Source organism: Cydia pomonella, chromosome 13, assembly GCF_033807575.1.
Source record: "Cydia pomonella isolate Wapato2018A chromosome 13, ilCydPomo1, whole genome shotgun sequence".
NCBI classification, from domain to species: Eukaryota; Metazoa; Arthropoda; class Insecta; order Lepidoptera; family Tortricidae; genus Cydia; species Cydia pomonella.
Window position 1 is genome coordinate 9,792,955 of NC_084715.1, and position 23,466 is coordinate 9,816,420.

The 23,466-nt window shown below is 36.7% G+C and overlaps 2 protein-coding genes across 2 annotated transcripts; one reads left to right on the forward strand and one right to left on the reverse strand.

Annotated features, from left to right (window-relative positions):
- The first annotated feature begins 322 nt into the window (after nucleotides 1-322).
- LOC133524165 (conserved oligomeric Golgi complex subunit 8) lies at nucleotides 323-7,331 on the forward strand. Its single transcript, XM_061860028.1, has 7 exons — nucleotides 323-554; nucleotides 743-1,049; nucleotides 1,171-1,336; nucleotides 4,534-4,629; nucleotides 4,707-4,878; nucleotides 5,436-5,599; nucleotides 6,444-7,331. The coding sequence occupies exons 1-7, from the start codon at nucleotides 500-502 to the stop codon at nucleotides 7,134-7,136; spliced, it is 1,653 nt and encodes a 550-aa protein (XP_061716012.1). The 5' UTR covers nucleotides 323-499; the 3' UTR covers nucleotides 7,137-7,331.
- LOC133524162 (DNA repair protein RAD50) lies at nucleotides 7,320-23,362 on the reverse strand. The gene is made up of 22 exons (XM_061860024.1): nucleotides 22,990-23,362; nucleotides 22,447-22,630; nucleotides 21,666-21,851; nucleotides 20,768-20,981; nucleotides 20,421-20,512; nucleotides 19,602-19,811; nucleotides 18,025-18,191; nucleotides 17,362-17,510; nucleotides 16,789-16,903; nucleotides 16,472-16,708; nucleotides 15,882-16,040; nucleotides 15,663-15,776; nucleotides 15,370-15,567; nucleotides 14,725-14,871; nucleotides 14,274-14,489; nucleotides 13,371-13,531; nucleotides 12,768-13,002; nucleotides 11,356-11,562; nucleotides 10,251-10,447; nucleotides 9,751-9,855; nucleotides 8,611-8,727; nucleotides 7,320-7,695 (listed from the first exon to the last, which is right to left on the reverse strand). Exons 1-22 carry the CDS (start codon nucleotides 23,242-23,244, stop codon nucleotides 7,449-7,451), a joined length of 3,912 nt encoding a protein of 1,303 aa, XP_061716008.1. The 5' UTR covers nucleotides 23,245-23,362; the 3' UTR covers nucleotides 7,320-7,448.
- Between the last annotated feature and the right edge of the window lie 104 nt (nucleotides 23,363-23,466).

Sequence of the window (23,466 nt, forward strand, 5' to 3'; positions counted from 1 at the left end):
ATAATTTATATTTATTTGATTTCTGAGTAAATACGTATTTTTTTATATTTTAAGTTCCAAAATTATTAATATATATCTGCGTAGTACGAAGCGTTTTACTTCTTGAGGCGTTTTCATATTTCAAAGTAAACCTAAGCATGCATCGTCATGAATAGTAAGGTACATGCTTATAGTTAAGAAATGGCTACAAATGCCTCTAGCGTAATCATTTCTTTTTATTTCAATAGAGGGCGTGATAATCAAAATTTAGATAAATATTTACGTGGACGTTGTCAATGTCAAAAAGAACTGTCAAAACAATACAATCATAGAACGTAGTGATTATATGCTCTTTGAATACAATACTTGTCAGACTTATGTACTGTGCTGTGCTGAAAAATTTATTATCTGAAAGTGCTAAGATAAAATATAATATTATGCTCAAAAAATCTTTATAACCACCGAGTATAATCTTTAACTGGGCTTGGTTCATTCCTATTAATTAAATTTATATTCAACCATGGCTCAAGAACTAACCGAACTGTGCCAGTTGTTGTTCCCTGATTCCATCAGCGGTAAGAATCTATTCTCCACTTACTATTCCAGGGAATTGTTCGCTACTGTTACGGTATCATATATAGTAGGGCGATGCTACAATAACCCTTGTGACTTGACCATTGATTATAATACTAAGCGTACCTATACTATTTTCCATGCATTATTATTTACGAAATAATATCCGTTAATAATATATTTATTTCAGAAAATGCAGAATACTTCAGTGAAATCAATGAATACATAAAAAAAGTGGGTTCACAAAATTGGGATCACATAAGAAAAGAGCCAGAAAGATTGACTGAAGAAATGAACCAACTGACAGAACAAACTCAAGACCTGGCATTTACAAATTACAAGACATTTGTGGAGACGGCAGAGATCTCACGGACCATCATGAAGGACCTTGGGAATTCTAAAGAATCATTAACAAAATTCCTTGAGGCTACTCCTGACTTTATACAGGAATGTGAGAATTTTTCGCAAATGGCTGGAAATATTGTTAAGGAGAAAAGGTAGGTACAAAAATAGTAATGGTAAATCTTGAAATATTCCTTATACCATAAATATTCCAGCCAGTACTCCAGTATTAACATGAGACACCATTTATTTTAACATTCACATTTTAAATTCCAGTCGCTACAGTTCCATACGCAACCAGAGTGAGAAGTTGCTGGAACTATTAGAATTGCCTGCATTGATGCGTGAAGCCCTCTCTGCCGAGGACTATGAGAGTGCTTTGGACATCTTCACATTCATTCGGAACTTATCTAAGCGGTATTCCGAGATACCTTTAGTTCAGGTTTGTACACAATAAAACACTTATTTTAACCTCATAAATTCCGGGCCAGTTTTTGTGTTTTTGAATTTGGATGGCCCTTTAATAAAACGCGCATTGGAAATTTGCAAGTCCTTGAAACAACAACAATCACATGATTTCCAGGATAAACTAGATCTGGTGTTTCATTCCAATAGGTTATAAAATGAATGAAATGAATGGTTATGTTGAAGGGATAAGTTCACCTTTGTACTTAGCTAGCTTTTCCTAATTGTAAGTTCCTTTTATTATGTTTTTGTATAATAAAGAGTTTACTACTACTACTACTTAAAATATGAACTATTAAATTATCCTTCTTTGCTTGTATCTATGCATCCATTCCAACTAACCTCACTAACAATTTAGCAAAGATATATAAATCATGCACGGCAATAAAATGGTAAAGTAAAAAAAAAAATTTAACCTCCCATATAATTTAATTTTTTTAATTTTTACGCTTTAACCCATTGGTGTGGGGTATCATTGGATAGGTTTTATGAAATGAAAACGGGTCTCCAACAACCATTTTTAGGGTTCCGTACCTAAAGGGTAAAATGGGATATAATATATATTATTATTAAAGCTTTATTTATTCCATATTTTTTTAACAGTTTTATATATATTATTTGACATGAATGATAGTTTTATATGGACCCCGTTTGGGTAAAAGCCTCCTCCAACTTATGCCACTTTTCACGGTCTTTGGCTGACTCCATCCAGCTTGCACCTGCGACCTTATGAATGTCTTCTACCCAACGCCTTCATGGCTTGCTTGATTTCCTTTTTCCTTGTGCTATAGGCCCTGATCATGTTGTTGTTTTAAGTGTCCATCTTTTATCATTAAGTCTAGCAATATGGCCTGCCCATTTCCATTTGAGTCTCAGTGCATGCTGTAGGGAATCTGTGAGTTTGGTTCTCTTTCTTATATCTTCGTTTCTTACTTTGTGTATTTTCCTTAAATGTAGACTGGAACATAAACGGGCTATTGTCCAATAAAAAGGAATTAGAAATCATACTTGAAACAAATAAAATAGAACAACAAAAAACAATTCAAATTACAAAACTATAATGTTTATAATACAGATTCACCCTGATGGGACCTCCCATGGAGGAACAGCAATAATAATCAAGAGCAGTATAAAACACTATCCACATAGTGAACACAAAGAAAACTATCTCCAAAGTACCACTATAACAGTGCAGGATAGAATTGGAGAAATAAATATAAGTGCTGTGTATTGCCCTCCCAGATTTTCTATTAAGGAAGAAATGTTTCAGAACTATTTTATGAGTCTAGGCAAAAGGTTCATCAGTGGAGGCGACTGGAACAGTAAACATACTCACTGGGGCTCCCGTCTGGTAACAACCAGGGTTTGTGAATTGAAAAAATGTATTGACAACCTGAAACTGATGACCTTATCAACCGGAGAACCTACATATTGGCCTACTGATACAAATAAAGTTCCTGACCGGCTGGACTTCTTCATAATCAAAGGCTTTTCTGATACATATTTTGATATTGGGAGTTGTTTTGATAGTTCCTCTGATCACTCACCCGTCATAGGGACATTTAGTGCATATGTAATGCAAAGAGAACAGCCATTAGCATTATGTAATCATAGAACAAACTGGACTGCTTTCACAGAACATCTAGAAAAACATAATTTGAGGGTTAAGCTAAAGACTGAGGAAGATATTGATGAGGCAACCTTCTACATAACAAACAAGATACAAGAAGCTGCCTGGCAGTCAACTCCATGCATTAAGACTAGAAGCTCCACAAAAAATATATCCCTGGAAATAAGAGACAAGGTTAAAGAGAAAAGACAACTAAGAAGAAGATGGCAAACAAGTAGGTATAGAGAAGATAAAATTGCATTTAACAGAGCTGCCAGAGAACTAAAAGGTCTAAAAGCAATGATAAAGCATCATGAAAACCAAACATTTCACCAAAAGTCAGTCCCCTCTGATGCTCAGTAACAAACTTTTGGTATACAAATGTATTATAAAACCTATCTGGACGTATGGTATACAACTCTGGGGTTCAGCCAGCAATTCTAACCTCGAGATCATTCAAAGATTAGGGAAAGATTAGGGGATTAGGGAAAGATTAGGGAATGATCTCGAGGTTAGAATTGCTGGCTGAACCCCAGAGTTGTATACCATACGTCCAGATAGATTTTATATTGGTATATGTAATACCAACCATCAAAGAGGAAGTAAATAGCTTCTCAAAGAAATATAAGGAAAGGCTCACAAATCATGAGAACGAACTTGCCAGAGACCTATTAAACGACAACAGTAACATCACAAGACTCAAAAGGTGGCAGATCTTGGAACTAGACCAGAGAAAATAACCCACCCCCTGTCTTCACATAAAGGAATGGTGGTTAATGGACCACCACCTGGAAAAAGAAATACATACAATCTGATTATGGCTAAGAAAGCCGATGGCAGATGAAAGTAAAAACGAAAAAAATAAAAATAAAATGTAATAGACTTCTTTCCATCGAGCGCTGACAAACTGCAATTTTATGTTTTATTTTGTTGGTGAAAGTCCATGTTTGGCTTCCATAAGTGAGGCTGGGCAAAATGCATATATCCATTACAGTTTTCTTTAGTTTTAGGTGGTAATCCCCTTTCAAAATTTCTTTTTGCGCCCAGATTTTTTTCCAACTGCAGTTGCTCACACACAATAACACACACACACACACACACACACACACACACACACACACACACACACACACGCACGCACGCACTCACGCACACACACACACACACACCTTTATAACATTATGCTACATTTACACGCTTGCCGAGTCTTAGCAAACGTCTGCTGCAAGCTCCATGTACAGTACAAACACTTGAATGTCATTTACACGCTTGCAAGTGCGTTATTGTATTGGGACAGGCAAACAAAGGGTCTTTTGATCTGTGTACAAAAACCGACACTGGCCCGGATTGGCGACTAGCTCTTGCAAGCTCACTCAAGCCAAGCCAAACACAAGCATGTGAACGAAGACATGCTTGTGCTTGTGGATGCTTGTCGATATTTGCCAAGTGTGTAATTGATAGTAGGTACTGTTTTGGACGACATCCAGTCCGCAGTCTTACACACAGCATCTAAAACTAATATAGGTAATTATAATTTAATCTAAGTAATATATTTTTATTTGCAGAACACCACATCCGAGATCATGACACTTTGGTTTGAGACTCTATATCATTTGTTCAATCAGCTCCGCTATGATTTGCCGCTGCCGCAATGTCTTCAGGTAGTTTTTTTGCTATGAAATTAAAGTTCAAAATAGAAAATGGGATACTGACTAATTATTGAATTATATTTTTTTAGATACTTGGATATCTCCGAAGAGCCAACACCGTATACCGATCGACGGATGATGATGGTAGCATTCAATACACAGGATGCAAAACTAACACATCTGATGGTCTTCATTTACATTTTTTGAAAGCAAGAAACGCTTGGTTCGAAAAAGCTCTGGAGGATGCCAAAAATACCGAATGTATGTATTTTTTAACTAAAAAAACAAATAGAGGAGATTATGAATTTGTCTGTATTTTTTTGTTTGTTACACAATTACGCCGCCACTCATAAATTTAAATAAGTTTTTGGCAAAACTTTCATTTTTGGTACAAGCTTTTATCACTGACTGTACTTTTTTTCCACAGGCAACTAATACTCATCGAGACAATTCTAAAAACCCCGAAACAAAATTAGGTTGCGGTGTTTTATCACAGAGTTCCTACGGCTTCCTCCTGTCTCCATCATCAGATCAGCTTGATGGTACCATAATATTGCATTGTCACCCGACTCACATATGTATGCAAATTTTTAGCTTCATCGGAAACCAGGAAGTGGGTCAAATTTGACTTGCAAGATTTGCCCCATACATACTAACAGGGCAAGTTAAATAAAAGCTTGTAAAAAGAAATTCATGGTACTCGAAAATGTACATACATACATTTTGATTTTATATATTTACAATCCAAGAGGAACAAAATCTTCCGTTGTCGTGCTAACTAGTACCATACTTTGACTTAAACTGCATTCTCATTGCAGCCAGTGAAAGATTGTTGAGGAGAATAGTGGAGTTGCACCGTATTCACCTGTTCAACGTTCTGACGCAGCACAAATCTATATTTTTGCCCGACGCCCACGAGTCTAGGGCGAGAGAAGACGAACTGAATGGAACTAGTGCCTTGTCTTGTTGGTTGAAGCAAAAGGTACATGGTATATCTTAATACCTACTCCTTTCTAGTCAGCTATCTTGCTCGTAAAGGCTTCGTCACATTGTAGCGGGGCGCTTTCGATCAGCGGCGGTACGTTGCGGCTGCGTCCAAGCACGGGATGTGCTGCAGTGTGACGCGGCCTTAGCACGCCAAATACGTCAAATGACGCGCTCGGATACAGCCCAATATCAACCTTCCTGCATTCCGATAAGGTTAACGATGACGTAACGCACAACGATAGGCGTGGCGTTCAAAGGGTCAACTTGGTTGTCACATGCTTAACATAAGGATTTAGAACTTAAGAGGATTGTTTTGTTCTTGGAAACAGTTGAGGACCATGAACAGCACAGACAAATTTTATCGAGGCTCTACAATAGGCTAGTTGACAAATTGGTATCAATCGATTAGGTTTGTTTTGAGGATCAAATGTCTAAATGCGTTTTTTTTAAGTTTGACAATCGCACTTCACTGACGAAACGCTCCAAACAAAATGGCAATACATCGTGACGTCACTATTGCTTAGCTTAGAAGCCCTTTCGATGTATGGAAAACAAGGAAATTGCGATTTTGTAGGCGAAATATTGGGTTTATGTATAGTTGCAATACAATATTTTTAAAAATAAAATGTAAGGAATCGAATGATACAATTATGTATGTTTATACTTTTAGGATGTTTAAAAAAAATTGTTTTCAAAACATTGAGGTCTTGAATTTTTTATTCCCATATACTTTTTAGTTTCCAATTTGTTGTAATAAATTCCTCATTTTTATCTATTTAACTACATTTAGTTATAAATTTCATCATGTGTCAACTATTATAATTTGAGTTTTTTTGCAGGTAGAAGTTTTGGCCCAAATCCTAAACCGAGACTTACAAAACGAAGACGAATCCAACTTTGAATCCCTATTTAACCAGTGCATGTATCTCTCTCTATCATTTGGAAGAGTCGGTGCGGACATGAGATGCACTCTGACCCCGCTCTTCAGAAAAAATCTTTTGGCACAATTCTATAAAGGATTAGAAAAAGCAGAAAATCACTTCGAGAACCAGATGAAGTCCTACAAAGTGCCTACTATAAAGAACGTACCACGACCAGTAAATGAAAATGCTTCTGCAGGACCGCCTGAAAGTCTTTTAGACTATTATCCGTTGGCTGAATACTGCAATGGAATGTTGATAGTACTGAACATGTTGAGAAACACGGCTCCGTTAAATATTGTGAAAGAGGTTTACAACGCATATAGGAATTCTTTAAACCAGGCTGTTCAAGTGTTAACGGCATTTTACCACAGAGAACAACAGGCTTTTACAGATATCGAGAGGCAGAATTTTGTTTCGTTATGCATTTGTTTTACTGAAGATTTTGTGCCGTATATATCGAAATGCTTGTCGTTGTCGTTCCCGTCCACTCAGATTGCGGAGCTGCTTGGTGTTACTTTGACGGTTTTGCAAGAAAGCAAGCTTCTGCATATTGACCAAGTTGGTATTTGCGAGCCTTTGAATAGTATTACTGGGCTTACTATCAATTGAAATGTGAATTGTATGTGTATATAACACAGTGTATTATAATGTAATTATAAGGAATCGATCACGCCCTAACTTGAATGCATTGAACGCACCATTTTAAGCTAAACATATACATATATAAAGCGATCACATAAGACATGAAGTTTGGCGTAGTCAGCCCTTAACTAAGCAAATAAAACGATAAAAAAGAATAAAAAAGCTTTTTATTGAAAAAAGGTAACATAAATTTATACTTTTAAGTAGATTAAATAAATGCTTGTAAGGCACTGCCTTCAACAACAAGTTAATAAATGGAATGGTATAACAAAGCTAAGCTTAAGTGAACCTAATCTTTTTGATTCGTGATTTCCCCTCGTCGTTCCTGGAGACCTCGTAGTAATGCGTGACTTTGTCCACATTGCCAAGGGACTCGATGAACTCCCTGTCGTGAGTGATGATGATGAACATGAAGTTCTTTTGCTTCATGCGCTCTTGAACTATCTCACCGAGCGCGGCGCACAGGCTCCGTACGTTTTCTTGGTCTAGATTTGTTGTGGGTTCATCTAGGGCTAGGATGCCGAATCTGAAATAATGTTTTTGATTAAAATAAGGAACGTGCATGACTGAACAGGGGCAGTACAGGAGCCCCCTGTTTATTGGCGCGAAGTGTAAATGTCAAGTTTAAGCTTACAATGTAACCCACAAGATGGCAGAACCTACAATGCACAAGAAAAAGCAGAACTGTAGAAGCCAACTAAAGTAGAGGTAAGGAATGAAATCTCCATGTACCAAAAAGTGTCCATCAAAAAACCTTAAATAAATGGCGCTAGAATACCTAGAATATTTGAAAAAAAAAAAAAACAATTCATAGACAGGGCACTTTACACCGTCAATAACGTCTAGGTTCTTAGCTACTCTAGCGCTACTAAGGAGAGTTTTGGAACTATAGCTGACAGCTGGACACTTTCGCAACAGTTCTGCCTATGGAGATTTCATTCCTTACCTCTACCTTCCAAAAGGCAACACTTGCTTTGGCTTGAAGTATATTTACAGTTTATGTTTTCGATTCGGGTCACAAGATAGCAGACCCTCCAACGCGCACGGCCTATATTACATATAACTTATTTGTTAGTTTGGCTAGGCTCCCAATGTCCATTGAGTTGGAATTAAACATACCTACGAAATTTCGGTGACAATCCAATATAATATTACCACCTCACCTGATGAGAGGCCGGATGGAGAGGTAGCCATATAAAATTTAATATAATACAACTTTATTGGGTTGACTGTCGAAAGAAAAGTACAATCGGCGGCTTAAGTATTAGTTCTTTATATCGTAAAGAGAAGTTTAACTTACCTACATACAATTAGCTTTTCCAAATTTTCATGAGCTATGACTACGACGTTGTCCATCCACCTTGTTGAGAGCTTTACTGCTACGCTTCGTCCATGTTCACTTTCGTTACTCTACGACTTGACTGCTTAAAAGTTTACTCACCTAGAACTAAACGTTTCTGCGAGAGCCAGTCTTATGATGAGGCAGGCTAGTACTTTTTGCCCAGCACTGCAGCGCCCCCTCATATCAATCTCAACGTTGTTCTTACTTTGTACAACTCTGAAACAGTAATTCATAATAAGGAAAATACAGATTCTTTAATATTTTAAATTTGACAGCTGATAAACGCTGCACGGCCCTGTGCGTTACGTTAGGTTCATCCAGTTACGGCACAACATATGTACAGCATGAACTACTCCAGAGGGCCACCGTGAACCACGTTCGACGTCTCCCTGTCACACTTACCTACGAATTTACAAGTGCGACAGAGAAGCAACACATCGAACGTGGTTTGCGGACAGAATTGCGGCTATAAAGGGCCGCGGCCGGGACGCATGCTCGAGTACAAAACAGATTCATTCAAGTTACGTTTTAATCGAGGCGCTCGGTACCGCGCCGCCGGTCGTGTGCATCCGCGGCCTTATATTTTGCATTACTCAACTCTTCTAAGGGCCAGTTGCACTAACCATTAGTGAACCGGTCAACGTCACTCAGCAGTGAACTATGAAACTTTTCGTAAAATGCCCATGGGAAACTTTATATGGAGCCTGGACTAAAAACTAACGGAAATGAGAGTTAGGTCATTAGATAGGTATTTCTATATACTTCATTTCGTTCTTATTGGGCACCAAGCGGACTTCCATTGCAGAACTGTGGGCGCCAAGCGGAATTCCATTGCAGTACTGAGATATTTGTAATTTAGTCAAAATGTCATCACCCTTATTTCTTAGGCAATAGAGTCCAATTAAGTAAATTAATGACTGCAGGGTAGATGTTCGCGTACCGCTGCGAGCGCGGCAAACCATTCGCCGCGCTCGCCCAGCGGTGGACTCTATTGCCTTAGGTAATAAGGGTGATGACATTTTGACTAAAATACAAATATCTCAGTTCCGCAATGGAATTCCGCTTGGTGCCTATAGAACGAAATGAAGTACATAGAAATACCTATCTAATGACCTAATTCTCAACTCTATTGGTTTTGGGACCTGACGTTGCAGTTGGCGTGCAATCAGCGTGCAGCGTGCACTACATAAATTATTTTATTATTTGATATTTAAAAAATAGAAAATGGTTATTGCTTACCTATAATCGTATTTCCGTCTTTCCATATCAGCGGACATGCTTGATTCAGTCTTTATCTCTATATAGTCAATGTCGTTTCCTCTGTATATCTTCCGCCACATTTCCCTGAAAGTTAACTTTAATTTTAATATCGATAAAAAATCACGAGTGTTCAATTGTGAACCTTATTGCAATGATGTTAAGGTCTAGTCTAAGCACTTTTTTCATATCCTAGATATTAAAATGACTGTTGGATTGGACAATTTGCCACACACAAATCCCCTTTTTACAAGCTTTTATTTAACTTTCAAGGTTTGTTATTTGGGTCAAATCTTGCAAGCTAAAAAAAACACTTTCCATTACTCGATTGAGCTGAAACTTTATATTACATGGAGATGATGGACACACAGGATTCTATGATAAAACAACCCAACCTAATTTTGTTTGTTGAAACAATACAGTCAGTGCTGGTATCAAAAATGAAATTTTTGGCTATAAAAAAATACAGATGGTTTCCATACCTTATGATAAGATTGATGTTCTCCATTTTCTCTCTGTGGAACTCCATGAGACACTTTTCTAAAGCCACAGAATACTCTTTGATATCTTTGTCTAATGCTTGTGTCACTTTCATCTCGTAGAACTTTTCCCTGTATTTCTTCTCGACGTCCTTATTCTGAGCTTTCTTTAATTCTAACCTATTTTGTTGCAGTCTTTTCTGTAAAAATCAAGATGATTATGTAACTGATAATCCAATTGTTCCAACGAGTTTGTTGGTTTTTATTTTACACACTTTTCTTTTTTTTTTCTTTTTCTTTTTTTTTATTTGATTCAAATCTTGTAACTTAAATGTTAACCACTTCCTGATATCTGGTCCAGTTGAAATTTGGAGTACTTCTGTAATTCCGAAGTCAATGCAACAATATGCTAACATGGCGCTGATCTGATGATGCTGTCGGAAGGTAGCCAAAGGAACTCCTCAATGGAGGAACACAAAGACATCGAGTTTAGGCTCATTAGGAAGGTCTCGAGAAGAACTTGATAGGAATAAAAATGTGTCACAAAAACTTTTTTGACAGTAACTTATTAATAAGGCACTCCAGCGGCATGTTAGTTTCAAGATGTGTTAATAATTACAAAGAGACACCGTACAGAAAAGAAACTTCCTACAAAACCGAAGTCTGACAGCGATTCAGGGGCGAATCAAGTTGCCTCTTTCTAATTTATGACACGGGCGCTTTCGGTTATTTAGGGTTGTCAAAATTCAAGTCATTACCTAATCTGTGGTTGTGCACGCAAAGGGACGATAAGTTTTGCCAACCCTAATAATTGCTCGCGGCAATGCTTAGCCGAATGGAGCCGAGGATGCCCGAAAGGATCAGTTTCGCAGGTAGTCAATTTCGCGCGCGAGTTACTGTCACGTCGCATTCGCTGATCCCTTAATTCCATGTTTTAAATTGGGAATTTAATTGTGATATTTGCTGGTTCGATGTCGTGTCGATGAGCAACGAAAGGTTAAACGACCAACAAAATAAGTGACGGTTTCAGAGAATAGGCACCACCGCCACGACAAGTCGACATTTTACCAGATTATGTAATCTACACATATTCTGTTATCATACATACCTTAATTTCGTTTAATTCGCCTTCTGTATGAGCCTTTTCTCTCAACAGCTGTGTATGTTTATTAATTAAAGGTCCCTTTTCCGTGATCATATCCATATTAACGCCACTCATCTTCTCATTGATTTCCGCTAATTCTTTATCACAGCTAGCAATTTCCGTTTGGGCTTTCCTCAGCTTGAGATTATCGTCTAAGTCGCGTTTGTAAATCTGTGGAATAGGTCAAATTAGTTATTATTTACTAAAACGCCACTTATTCGCGTAAAAGTTAGTTTAAGTTTTTAAGTGGAAATTAGTACCGTTAACCGGGATGAATATGGACGCCTGGGGTGGGGCAAAACTTAAAATGAGATTTACCCGACAATTTCTTAATATCCACCCACACAAATTATATCAATCGATTCAAAATAATAGTAGATCTTGTTTGATACAATTTGTGTGGACAGATCTTAAGAAATTGACAGGTAAATCTAATTTTAAGTTTTGTCCCAATTCACCCTAGCCATCCATATTCACCCCGGTTGACGGTACCACAAAACCACAAACTACCAATGCCCAATAAGTAAACTTTAAAATATCTTCACAGCTTTGTGGATAAAGTAGATAGGAACATAATAATAACTCATTCTGTATTCCCTGATAAATATGACCTCGGTCTCTTTAAAACAAGAGTGAATAGGCTACTACTGAACCGGTGAGCTCCATCTTATTTCCGTCTTCACTTTCCATCAGGTGTGACTAGAGCCAATCACCGATCACTTTTTATATAAAAAAAAACTCCACGGCCGATTCGGCCACGGCGACTGCTATCAACTCTGTTGCTGTCTCTGGTGTGCTCGCAAGTGACTGACGTAGCCGACCTTGTTACCAAAAGTTCGTGAACATTGCGGGCATGTGAGCACACCATTTGTGTAATTATAGTGTATTGCCGCAGGTGGTCTGTCTTTTATATCGTCGCGCTTGGCATCCATCTCTAAGCGCCGGTGCGATTCAAATTGAGCTACTTTGGCAATTATTGTAGCCTGCCACTCCGATCGTATGGCTGCCTGCTGCTCCCATACGACACTTTTTCATGTGCCGCTTAAGCACATCTATGTACCAGAGGAATTGGCCACCCGGTTTCCGTTTTTAATAGATTTAAATACAACAAAAAAAAATTACGTTAACCATAAGTCCATCTTTTGTGAGAATTACATCAAGAAATAGTTGATCCAACCTTATACACAATTGTGTCCTAATCTTAATACAGTCTAAAATGTGACATACCATGGTCAAAAGGTACATTAGAGCGGTCGGCGTTCATGCCAAGTAGCGCCGCATTAGTATTGGAGCATCGTTATTATACTAGCCTAAGCGCCAACCGCCATAAGGTACCTTCACCCGTGAAATGTTACAAATTGGGTCGCAGTGGTTACCTCTTGTTTTGCCAATTCATCCTTCAAACAGTCTATTCTTTTAGTAAGAGTATTTCTGTCTGTCATTATCTGTTTCTGCCGTTCCATCAGCCGCTCATTCGCCTCTTTTATTTTATCCATTTCGCGTTGAACGTTCTTCTCTTCGTGTTGTTTTATCTCTATTATAATGGTCTTCACTTTATCAAATGAGTTTAAGATTTTCGTGATAAAGCTTCGCTTAGTGTCGATTGCGGTTCTGTAAACGAGAATTACTAATTTATAAAACAATTAAACTTATCGGAAGTAACTTTAATTCATAACTTGGTTGGAATATTGGTCTTGGTCTAACTATTTTATCTACTATAGTTGTTGGTAGGTAAATAAGATGATTAATGGTCTAAAAAAGAAATAGTGCGAGTATTACCGCGAAACATAAAGTGTATCTATAAGCATTGTAAAACGGTAAAACGTAAATTTGCTAATTTACACTTTCCCAGTTTTATTTCTTCTATAACTTCATGTTATAGCATTTGGTAGTAAACATACAGCACATTTACATGTTTTTAGACCTTATTTCCAGGGAATAAAATTCAATATTGTACAAAAATGCTGGCTTAAACATACCTATTCCTTTTTACCGTCTCAGTCTTGGCATTTTCCTTCTCTTTCAGTTCTGCTTTAAGTGCTCCGGTAGCATCCTGAAGCTGCTTCAGTTCTAGGGCACACTTCTCGCTGTTTGCTTGTAATTGCTTAAGAGTTTCTTGCAAATTATGTAACTCTTGTACCTAAAGTAAAAACATGAAAATTCTTCACTTCAACATTTTTTTTTGTATGGTTGCAGCAGGTGCATTGGGTTAACTCCAAAAGTGGGGTAATTTTGAAAATGGTAAATATCTATAAAACTAGAAGCATTTCATACTTTAGCAACACCCAAGGCATATTTCTAAAGACTGATGACCAGTCAAGTGTAAAAAATATGGGTGCATATAATTTACTCAATAATATATCCCATAGTTCTTAATTCGCTAACATAAGAGCTAGGCAACATATTTTACAAGCTTTTTGTTAACTTGCAATGTACCTATGTATGGGTCAAATCTTGCATGTTAAATTTGACCCACTTCCCGGTTTCCGATGAAGCTGGAAATTTGCGTTCATATGTATGTTAGGTGACAATCCAATACTATGGTACGATCGAGCTGATCTGATGATGAAGACAGGAGGTGGCCATAGGAACTCTGTGATAAAACAACACAACCTAGTTATGTTTGGGGTTTTTTTGAATTAGCTCGATGAGTAATAGTTGCCTGTGTCTGTGTCTGTGTCTGAGTAATAGACTTAGTCAGTGATAAAAGCTTGTACCAAATATGGAATTTTTGCCTAACACTTATTTGAGTATGCACCCATATTTTTATACTTGACTGTGTAATATTTATCACCAGACTGTACATATTCGCTTTTTTTTTAATTACCCCTCCTTCGATTCTCCCTCCCCCGCATTTCAAAATAACGGAATTGACAGCCTACCTTTTTCTGTATGTTGAGATACTCCTCTTTCAACTTATTTTTGGCCTCGGCCTTGGCCTGAAGTTTCTTCGCGTGCGCGTTAAGCTTCACCTGAGCACTCTTCACTCGAGACCGAAGCGTGCTGATCTTTTGTCTCAAGTCAGTTTGTTTTGCTGTCGCTTCATCCAGCGTGAGATCGGATTCTAGGCCGCCGCATTGAGCTTTTATGGCTTCTAACTGTAAACAAAAATAAAAGGTTCAAGGGTGTTTACCCTTATAGTATAAGGCTTGTATAAGGCTTATACAATTAGACTATTACAATGTATGAAGATAAGGTTCGCGAATTTATCGCTTTAGCCTCATATGGCTTCGCACATTCGTTTCCACCCGACGAGCGAGGGCTGCACCCCCTCCGTGACTGCTATGAGTAGTAAAACGAAAGAAGGATTCTATAATATTAAAGCTACATTACGTTTTTAGTGATACTGTTGACTTCAGTTATCATCTGGTCCATGAGCGGCATGTGGCCCGCGACCTGCTTCGCTGTTTGCAACTTCTGCTCTGGTTCCATCAGGGACATCGATATTTCTTCGACAGACTCCGATATTGTTGAAATATTCTAAAAATACAGATTTGAACATAGAATAGAAATATTGTTTATTCGTAAATATAAACGAAACAAAATACATCGAAAGTGCCACGAAATGGGATTGGGATGGGGACATTACATAGGGAGAATTGTAATTTTAGTCTGAGGTTGCATTTCTGAAGCTACAAGTACGAATTTGGTGAATACACTTGTTTGTGAGCGAACCGCGAATAATGAGCAAACTAATTCGACAGCGATTTTCATAGCACACACTGTGCAAGTGTTGTTTTAAACTTTATAATTCAATAGAAGTTGATGTTGCTATCAAAATCGCTGCCAAGTTATCTTGGTCTGAGTTTAGCAGCGTATTGGTCAGATTTGAACGCACCCTAACCGTAACAAGGAAGATATTTGGGATTATATTATGTCAATTCATGTTTCAGATATAATAAATTCACAAATATCTATGCATCGGGAAGCAGGTGCACAATTTTTATAGACATCAAAATAACAAATGGTGAATTATACCTTGTCCACGTCACCAAGTCTTTTCTCCAATTGGGGTATTTCTTTCTCTTTTAAAGACTGTATTTTTTCATTCAAGGATCGCATACCAAGCAGTTCATCTTTCTTGGCAGAGGCTCTTTGTAATTCCTCTGTAATTTTCTCCAATTTTGCAGGAACATTCATTACTTGAGTTGTCAATTGGGATATTAAGTCGGTCACCTGGTAATAAAGTTACGTCAAGTTAAGTTGATCGAACAATAAGCATAAATAGTATTTTATATAGTACAGTTTTGATGCAATAAAATATAGCTTACTTCAGATTCCGCATCAAATCCACGGTTACACAAAGGACAACAGTTGTTGTCTTTGAGCTGTCCTTTGTATTTGGTGATTATGTACATTGATGATTGCGCCAAATTTTGATCTTCCTGTAACAAAAATAAGCTTTACCAAGTTCGGAGTCACACGTTGGGCGCCAAATGTTACTACGACCGAAATTGATTTTTCTATAGCTATATCACAATATCACGTACCTGTAATTTCTCCACAGTACTATTTAATTTAGCAAGGGTTGCTTCATAGGACTGGGTACCGCAAGCCTGGTACATCTGGTCTTCAGCCTTAGTCAATTCGCTGCGACGGTCGTTTAGCATCTCTCTAACATGCTTGCGCTCGGCTTCTTGACTGGTCACCTGATTATACAAAAAATACTAAGTACCGCCTTTGCCGAAAACATGGAGGAGTGGTAAGTTTTTGGCAAGAAAAAAAAACACTTGTCTTTAATCCAATGCAAAGTTTTTTTTTTCAAGGAACAAAATACAGTTATGCCTCTAACTAAACTTATTAGGTTTTTTTTTTCAAATAATGGAGTCGATAGAGTCTGCCACGTCGTGACCGTCAGTCAGTAACCGATCAAATACCGTAATGTGATGAAATTAGTTTTACTCTTAGGAGTTCTAGCACCTCCTAAATGAGCCCTAAGTAGGTGCTCTTCCCTACTGTTTACGTACGCTCAATTGAGCCATACAGGGTTTGCCATCTAGTGGCCTAAATCGAAAAAGTTATACATTTCATTAATCATTTATTTTACGTTTTTATTAAACATATGTTTTAATCAACTTACCTCAATATGTTTTTCCTTCAACTTCTTTTTCATAGATTCAACCTCCGCCGATAGTTCCAAATCAAATTTATGTATCGCCATAGTGAAACCATTCTCTGGCATTCGCCCCAACAATTCTGTGATAGCAGTTCTGTGTTTATTCTTTAAAAGCATCAGTTGTTTTTCCTTTTGCTTCAACGACTCTTCGATTAAATCTCGTTCTTTTAATTTTGCGCTTTGTTTTTGAAGCTTCGTTACCTGAAATATTTGTAATTTGTTTTATATGAACTTTATTTTCAATGCATTAATGTTCAAAATACATTGTATCGCTCACGTACCTTTTCATTGAGTTGTTCTAATTCATGTTCATGTTGCTCTATAACTTTTTCATCATCATTAATTTCTCTTTGACATTCTTCTGTGTTTAATTCTCGTACTGCTGATTCATATTCACTATAAATATAAATAATTTATTGGATTATTATGAAAGTATTCTGGCAAATAATTGAGGTACTATCGGTAGCGTTGGCGGTGAATCACTTGCAAAATGGGCTTTTACTCTTTGTGGTTTGATAATTGTATTTGATTAATAAAGTTAAAACTATTACTTTATAAGTTATGAATTCAACTCAACCAATCTTGTTAACCCAAAATATTTAATATTTGTAATACTTTATGGCTATGAACTTGTGGTGGTAAATTGTGAGTTTTGCTTGTCACCTGATGATATGTAAGTGTGAAATTTGCAACAATGATTGTGTAAGAAAAAATAAACAATATGCCGCCCAACGAAAAGCTACCAAGACAAATGCAACTTTGAAATGTCTTGAAACAAGATTCAAATTGCAATGCATTTGTAAGCATCTGGGGGCTAAAGGATATATTAACATAATAATAAAATGTTAACTTACTCTTCTGCAGCTTTGACTTTTTTTTCCACCGTTTCCAATCGTAGCTTTGATTCATTTGCGTCCATTATCTCTCTTTCAATCTTGACAATATTATTCCTTAGAGACTTAATTTCTGATTCTTTATTTGATATTTTTTGTTCATGGCGAGACTAAAAATGATGCTAAATTAAAATAATATACTGATTTATCATTTAGTTAACATTCTTGCCCAATAAATCATTGCAGCTATAGATTATAATATTTAATCCTTAAGATTTCCAAGCACAGAAGAAATAAAGTTATCACTTAGGCACCATACTCTAACTTTAACTTAATAATATTGATTATATTTAATTGATTTTGAGAATTTTAAGGATATAATGATAATGAGCTCCCGCACACAGAAGGAGAAAGAGATAAGTTTATGTGTAGCAACGAGTATGACAAGAATGAATGCAATGCGAAAATTGAAAATTAATCAAAAATAACAGTTTTCTTCGTAGGTATAGAAATAAATATGGAAGTATTGTTTATGCTCCTTATGTATGGGTTTAAACTATCTATAGTTATATCATTGTCCCATTCGCACTTATAAAACTATGAAATCTTGAAAGCAGGTGAGCTTAAGAAGCCTTCTTTGGCCCAGGTACCTTAATACAGGTAATAGGTATAAGAATGACTTACAAGGGCATCTCTACTAGCATTGACTAGTGACTGGAGTTTGTTCTCTTCTGCGTCAGCCATAGACTTCAACTCTTCAAGATCCTTCTGCAGAGATTTGATTCTATCTGTTACTGTACTAATTGCTGCATCTGCTTCCTCATTCGTTTCTATAGGTTGGATTTCAATTTCTGCAATTGACATATAAAAAAAAAAAAAAAAAAATCATTTATTCTGGTAAAAAAAAACCCTGTTTTTACAATTTTATTTTCTTCTGCCAAACTGTAAGACAGTTTGTTGGCAGAGGGTATAAATAAATGTGTTGTTTCTTAACCCAACCTTAACCATATAACTGGTATAAAAGTATTAGAATTGAACCCTATCAGTTTGAAATAAAAATTTGAAAATCCTAAGTGCAAAAGTGTCACATTTTGTTACATATAAGAAAATAAAATCATTATAGTTTAGTTCACCATTTCCCAAACCATAATATTGCGAATATTGAGTGGGCCTTGAAACTACTAGGGAATCTGCACGTTATCAATAGGCGGGTCCACACTAAGCGAGCATATGCGCGAAGCAATTTCCCCGCGCACAAAACGGCTAGTGTACGAAATGGGGAAGGCGGCTGAAAGCTAATTGTAGATGGCGCCACTACAGTTTGAGACAACTCGACCAACTCGTTGTATGAAATTTGTAACTTTAAAAAATATTTGTATTTAATAAAACAATGTTTAATAAAACCTCATAATTAAACTCTCCGTATAAGTATTAAACTTTGTATCTGAGGCCGAGAAACTGTCGGATAAAGTTTCAAAGCCATTCAAATAAAGTTTTGTTTTGACAGGAGCATGTAGGATATTTTCATGTACGTAATAAACGTCTGTTTAACGCAATAAAATGGAATAAAATGGACGTCTGACTGTAACACAGTTAAAAGCACTTTAAAAGAAAAAAAAAAGACCCCATAGAAAGGTTAAGTGTATAGACTATGTACTGTTTTCACTCAAAAATATTATGCTTAAAATATCAAGGAAAATGTACAATATCAACAAGTTAATATTTTACGACCAAAATAATAATTTTCAATTGAATCCAGCATTAAACGTCGATTATGAGGCACCAACAGAATTCACCTGTGATGTAAATTCTTACAGAGATATCAATGCAGATTCAGAGCTCCCACCTCTGATCATGTCTAATATTAAATACTATTTAGACCGGTACCTAAATATCTCATTAAATTAATACAAAACTTATTTGATTGTGGTAACTCGCATTTCCATTAACTATTATGGTAATTTATTTATTCAAAGAAAAAAGGTGCGGCCAAACTAATGATGTCACAAACTCTAGTGGCGCCACTTAGTAGCAAATTTTGGCAGCCCGCCTTCCCCATTGCCTCGCGCGTATTATCGCTCTGTGTGAACCCGCCTAACAACATTTTATGCCCCCTTTTTTAAGACAGCCAGGAGGTGGTTCTCGACTTTGGCGGTTTTTCTTACATGGGTCGGAGCCCAGTCAACTTTGGGAACCACTGGTCAAGCCAAAATAAATAATTACCATTTCAAACTTTCAATACCAAGAAAATAAATACTTACCAGCCAATTTCGCTGTTTCCACAATCATGTTGTTCTTTCTATCAATCCGGTCCTGGTTTTGGCTTTCCAACAGAATGAGCTTGTTAAACTTCACCTCGTTGGACGTTTTTTCATTGGCAATCTTCTCCTCATCCTTATTGAATGAGAAGTTCTTTTTATAGGACTCTTCCAGTTCTTTTTGCTTTGCTTTAGCTGTTGTGCCGTAACTGCCTGGTAATAAGACAAAACCAAATTTCAATCACATCAAGTTCTTCCAACAAAGGAGCACACTTAGAACATATGGCATTTTGAAATGAAAACTGCCCTACAGCCTACAGTAGTCGGCATTCGGCATCAAACAGATTGCTTTTGTGGTCACTCTATCCAATGTGCTTGCGACACAGCACCGCTAACCATGGCGCACCTGCTGGATTGCCCTGCGTGCCCGCACTCGTGCTCTGGGGGCCTAGCGCGAAAACCGAAATTCGCAAATTGCGGGGATCTTTCTCTTTTACTCTCAGTAAGACATAATTAGAGTGACAGAGAAAAATGCCCCCAATTGACGAACTTCGATTTTCGCGATTATAGCCCTGTATCTGACCTGAGAGACGCCACGGTCGGGGCTGTCAGCTTCGCTGCTTTCTTGGCATCCTGTTTAAGGGAACCTTGACACGAGAGAAGCATCAAACAGGTAGTGTCGGCCAAAGTGGCCAAATATATCGTAACACGCCTTTATTGCTATAGAAATAACGTTCTCTTTATTTTTTTGATGCTGACTACTAAACTGATTAGCATTTTCATTAGCTGAATATAAAATAAAATAAATTTAAGAGACCATACTTATATTTTCCTGTAACTCTGTAATTGATCCTTCAAAAATATTCTTGATAGCTTTCTTTAGCTCTTGTTCTTGAGTTTGGCAATGCTCCAATCTGCAAACAAATATTGACTGTATTTTATTTTAATTTTTATTTAAACAAATACCAAGATTACCAAGTTCATAAAGTAATTAGTAATTACATTGAGGTTTGAGGGTTTGTCTGTACAAGTGGAGAGGCAGACCACATGCATAACTCAACCAATCACAGAGTGCTATTCCAACATTTTTTGCCATGGCTCACTTGGGGAGCCTAAGATGCGCTTGACAACCTAATTTTAAGAATAGTTTTAAAAAATGTATTGTGTACCTTGCTTTAATTTTTTCTCTCTTAGATTCAAATGCTACTAAATTCTTCTGTAGTATCTCTATTGCTTTCAGTTTTTCCGTGATTGGGTTAAGCTCCTGAGTTATCTTGGACACCTTTAGCTCAGCATCAGAGATACGGCTTTCATCATTGACAACATTTAATTTTTTCTTGTCTAGTTCCTCCTTTTGTTCAGTCAGGTGGGCTACACTTTGTTCTAAATCAAAGTAAAAATAAATTATTGTCATGTATTAATAGCAGAGATAAATAAAGTGTATTTTACCTCATGAGATGATTTACTATTACTATCAGTTGTTGTCATTATTATTAATACAGTCATATGTAAGTATCAAACATAAGTAATAAAAGTGTCTCTGAGCTGTAGACCTCGCGTTAAGCTGAGAAAATGTAAAATAAAAAATACATAGTTCCTCGATTTATAATTATATGCCAAATTATAACTTCGCACTATTTTTCGCCCCGGTTCTACCAGGACTAAACTGGGCAAGTCACTTCCGGTCCATAGAATGCAAGTAACTTGGAATAATCTGTCACTTCAACAAAACTTCGAAATAGACATATTTAGTGATTCTATTCAAAATTTAAAGCGCAGAATGTTTAAAAAAACTTAAAATGCTTGTGGTATTATATTAGTACTATTAGTAGTAGTTAGTATTTTCCTATGCATGTTTCAATCACTTAATCTATTAATGTATAGTTGTAGTTAATAATGTAGTGTAAAAAGCCTCGAACTGTTTGAGCGTTGTTGCACACCTGTTATTGGTGCATAGATATTATACGTGGCCACTATACTTGTTACTTTGCTAGCTTTGTTTATGTACTGTTGGTGTGTCTTATAAAATAAAATAAAAAATAAAATAACTTTTAGAATTTAACTCACCTAGTAATTTAATAGATGTGGCATACTCCTTCCGGATCTTTCTCAGTCGATCAAAGCAAGCACTGTATTTGTCTGCATCAAATATTTCATCAAATCTTTCCTTGACCTTCTTGCCCTCATCCAGGGGCCAGCTGGCATCTTCTTGGTGACAGAATATTACTGAATTTAGAATTGCTTTTGAGACACCTGAAAATAGAACTTAAAATGATATAGTCGCAGGGAGCCTAAGGTCGCCAAAGGATGTTATTCCTTTACAGTCACCTGGCCTTTATAAAATTGATTGCAGTTGCGGTAGTTCTTATATTGGGGAAACAAAGCACACCATAGCAGAGAGAGTTAAGGAACATATCACAGCTGTCCAAAATCATCAGGTGAACAAGTCTGCTGTGGCTGAGCATTTACTGGAGTCAAGCTGCAAAACCCTAAAATCCTTTCCATGAATCACCATTTCTACAGCAGAAAAGTGTGGGAAGCCATTGAAATCGAAAACATTGTAATTTCAATAGGAAAGAGGGTTTGGGGATTTCATCCACATGTAATCCAGTAATTAGTATAAGTAAGCGAAAACAAATATCGACAGTTGAAAAATCATCATTAGTATTGTTTGTCAACAGAGTAACATCCACAGTGCACATGCATGGAAGCAGAGGAAACAGCGAAACATATTCTCCTAGACTGTAAACAGGTAGAAGTATACAGGAACAAATACCTTGGGACTCCGTACACACTAAAGGAGGCAGTAAGCAACCTGAAGACACTGCTAGGTAGGTGCTAGGCTTACCAAGTTCTAGATGCATAACAGAATCCAAGTCGGCGCATCTGGACGATATATCTTTTACTTTTCCCTGTTCATCAATGACTGAGAGAAATGAATCCAAAGTTTTAAATACTGGTTTCTTTTTAGCCATACATGTTACTCTCATAGATCTTGACACCTCTAGTTGTTTATCATTGGCATTTACTATCTGAAATTAGTAGTGAAAAAACCAAATACTTTAATTAATATCTAATATAAGACTTAACTTGTATGTACATAATAAGAGTTATGATGTCGCTAACTCAACAAGTACATACAAGTAGAGATTTTGAGTAATTAAAAAGATTTGTAGTGCAGTTTCTTGGAAGGATCTTGTGCAGTCTCAACGACATATCACCATCATCATGCCGATATGTGACCATTTCGTGTCATTTCCTTCCTAGGTTTTTTCCATTATTTATATATGTAATTTAATTTTTTGTGTTACTAATAAACATTTTCTATTTCTATTTCATATGTTTTGTGGATTTCGTACCGGTACTTATACGAAAACAATTCTAACCTTACCTTAAGCTTAACTTGACCCTGAACTTCAGTTGTTCTGTTAATTTTCGTGTCGTGGACAAAACATTCGTTTCGGCTGCCTGGTGGCATCTGACCCGTGATGGCATATCGAATACTTTCAATTATTGTAGTTTTTCCACAACCATTTTGTCCAAGGATAAGAGTCAGCGGTTTATCGAATGATATCCGTTGTTCATCAGCATCATCGGGCCCAAAACTTCGTATGCCTCTAACAGCTAACGATTTGATTCCTGCCATGAATAGAAGAAAAATAATAGTATAATCTACACGTGATAATAAATACAAATGAATATTGTTTTCGCGCCACAAGAGACCGAAATTCAACGAAATGGCACCGACAGACAACAAATCCAAATGAACAATGTTTTTTTTTCAAAACTTTGATCATAAACAATCTAGAAAATATAATAGAATGTCTACACTAGTAGTATTTTCCGTGTATTTTCTTTTTTTAAATTT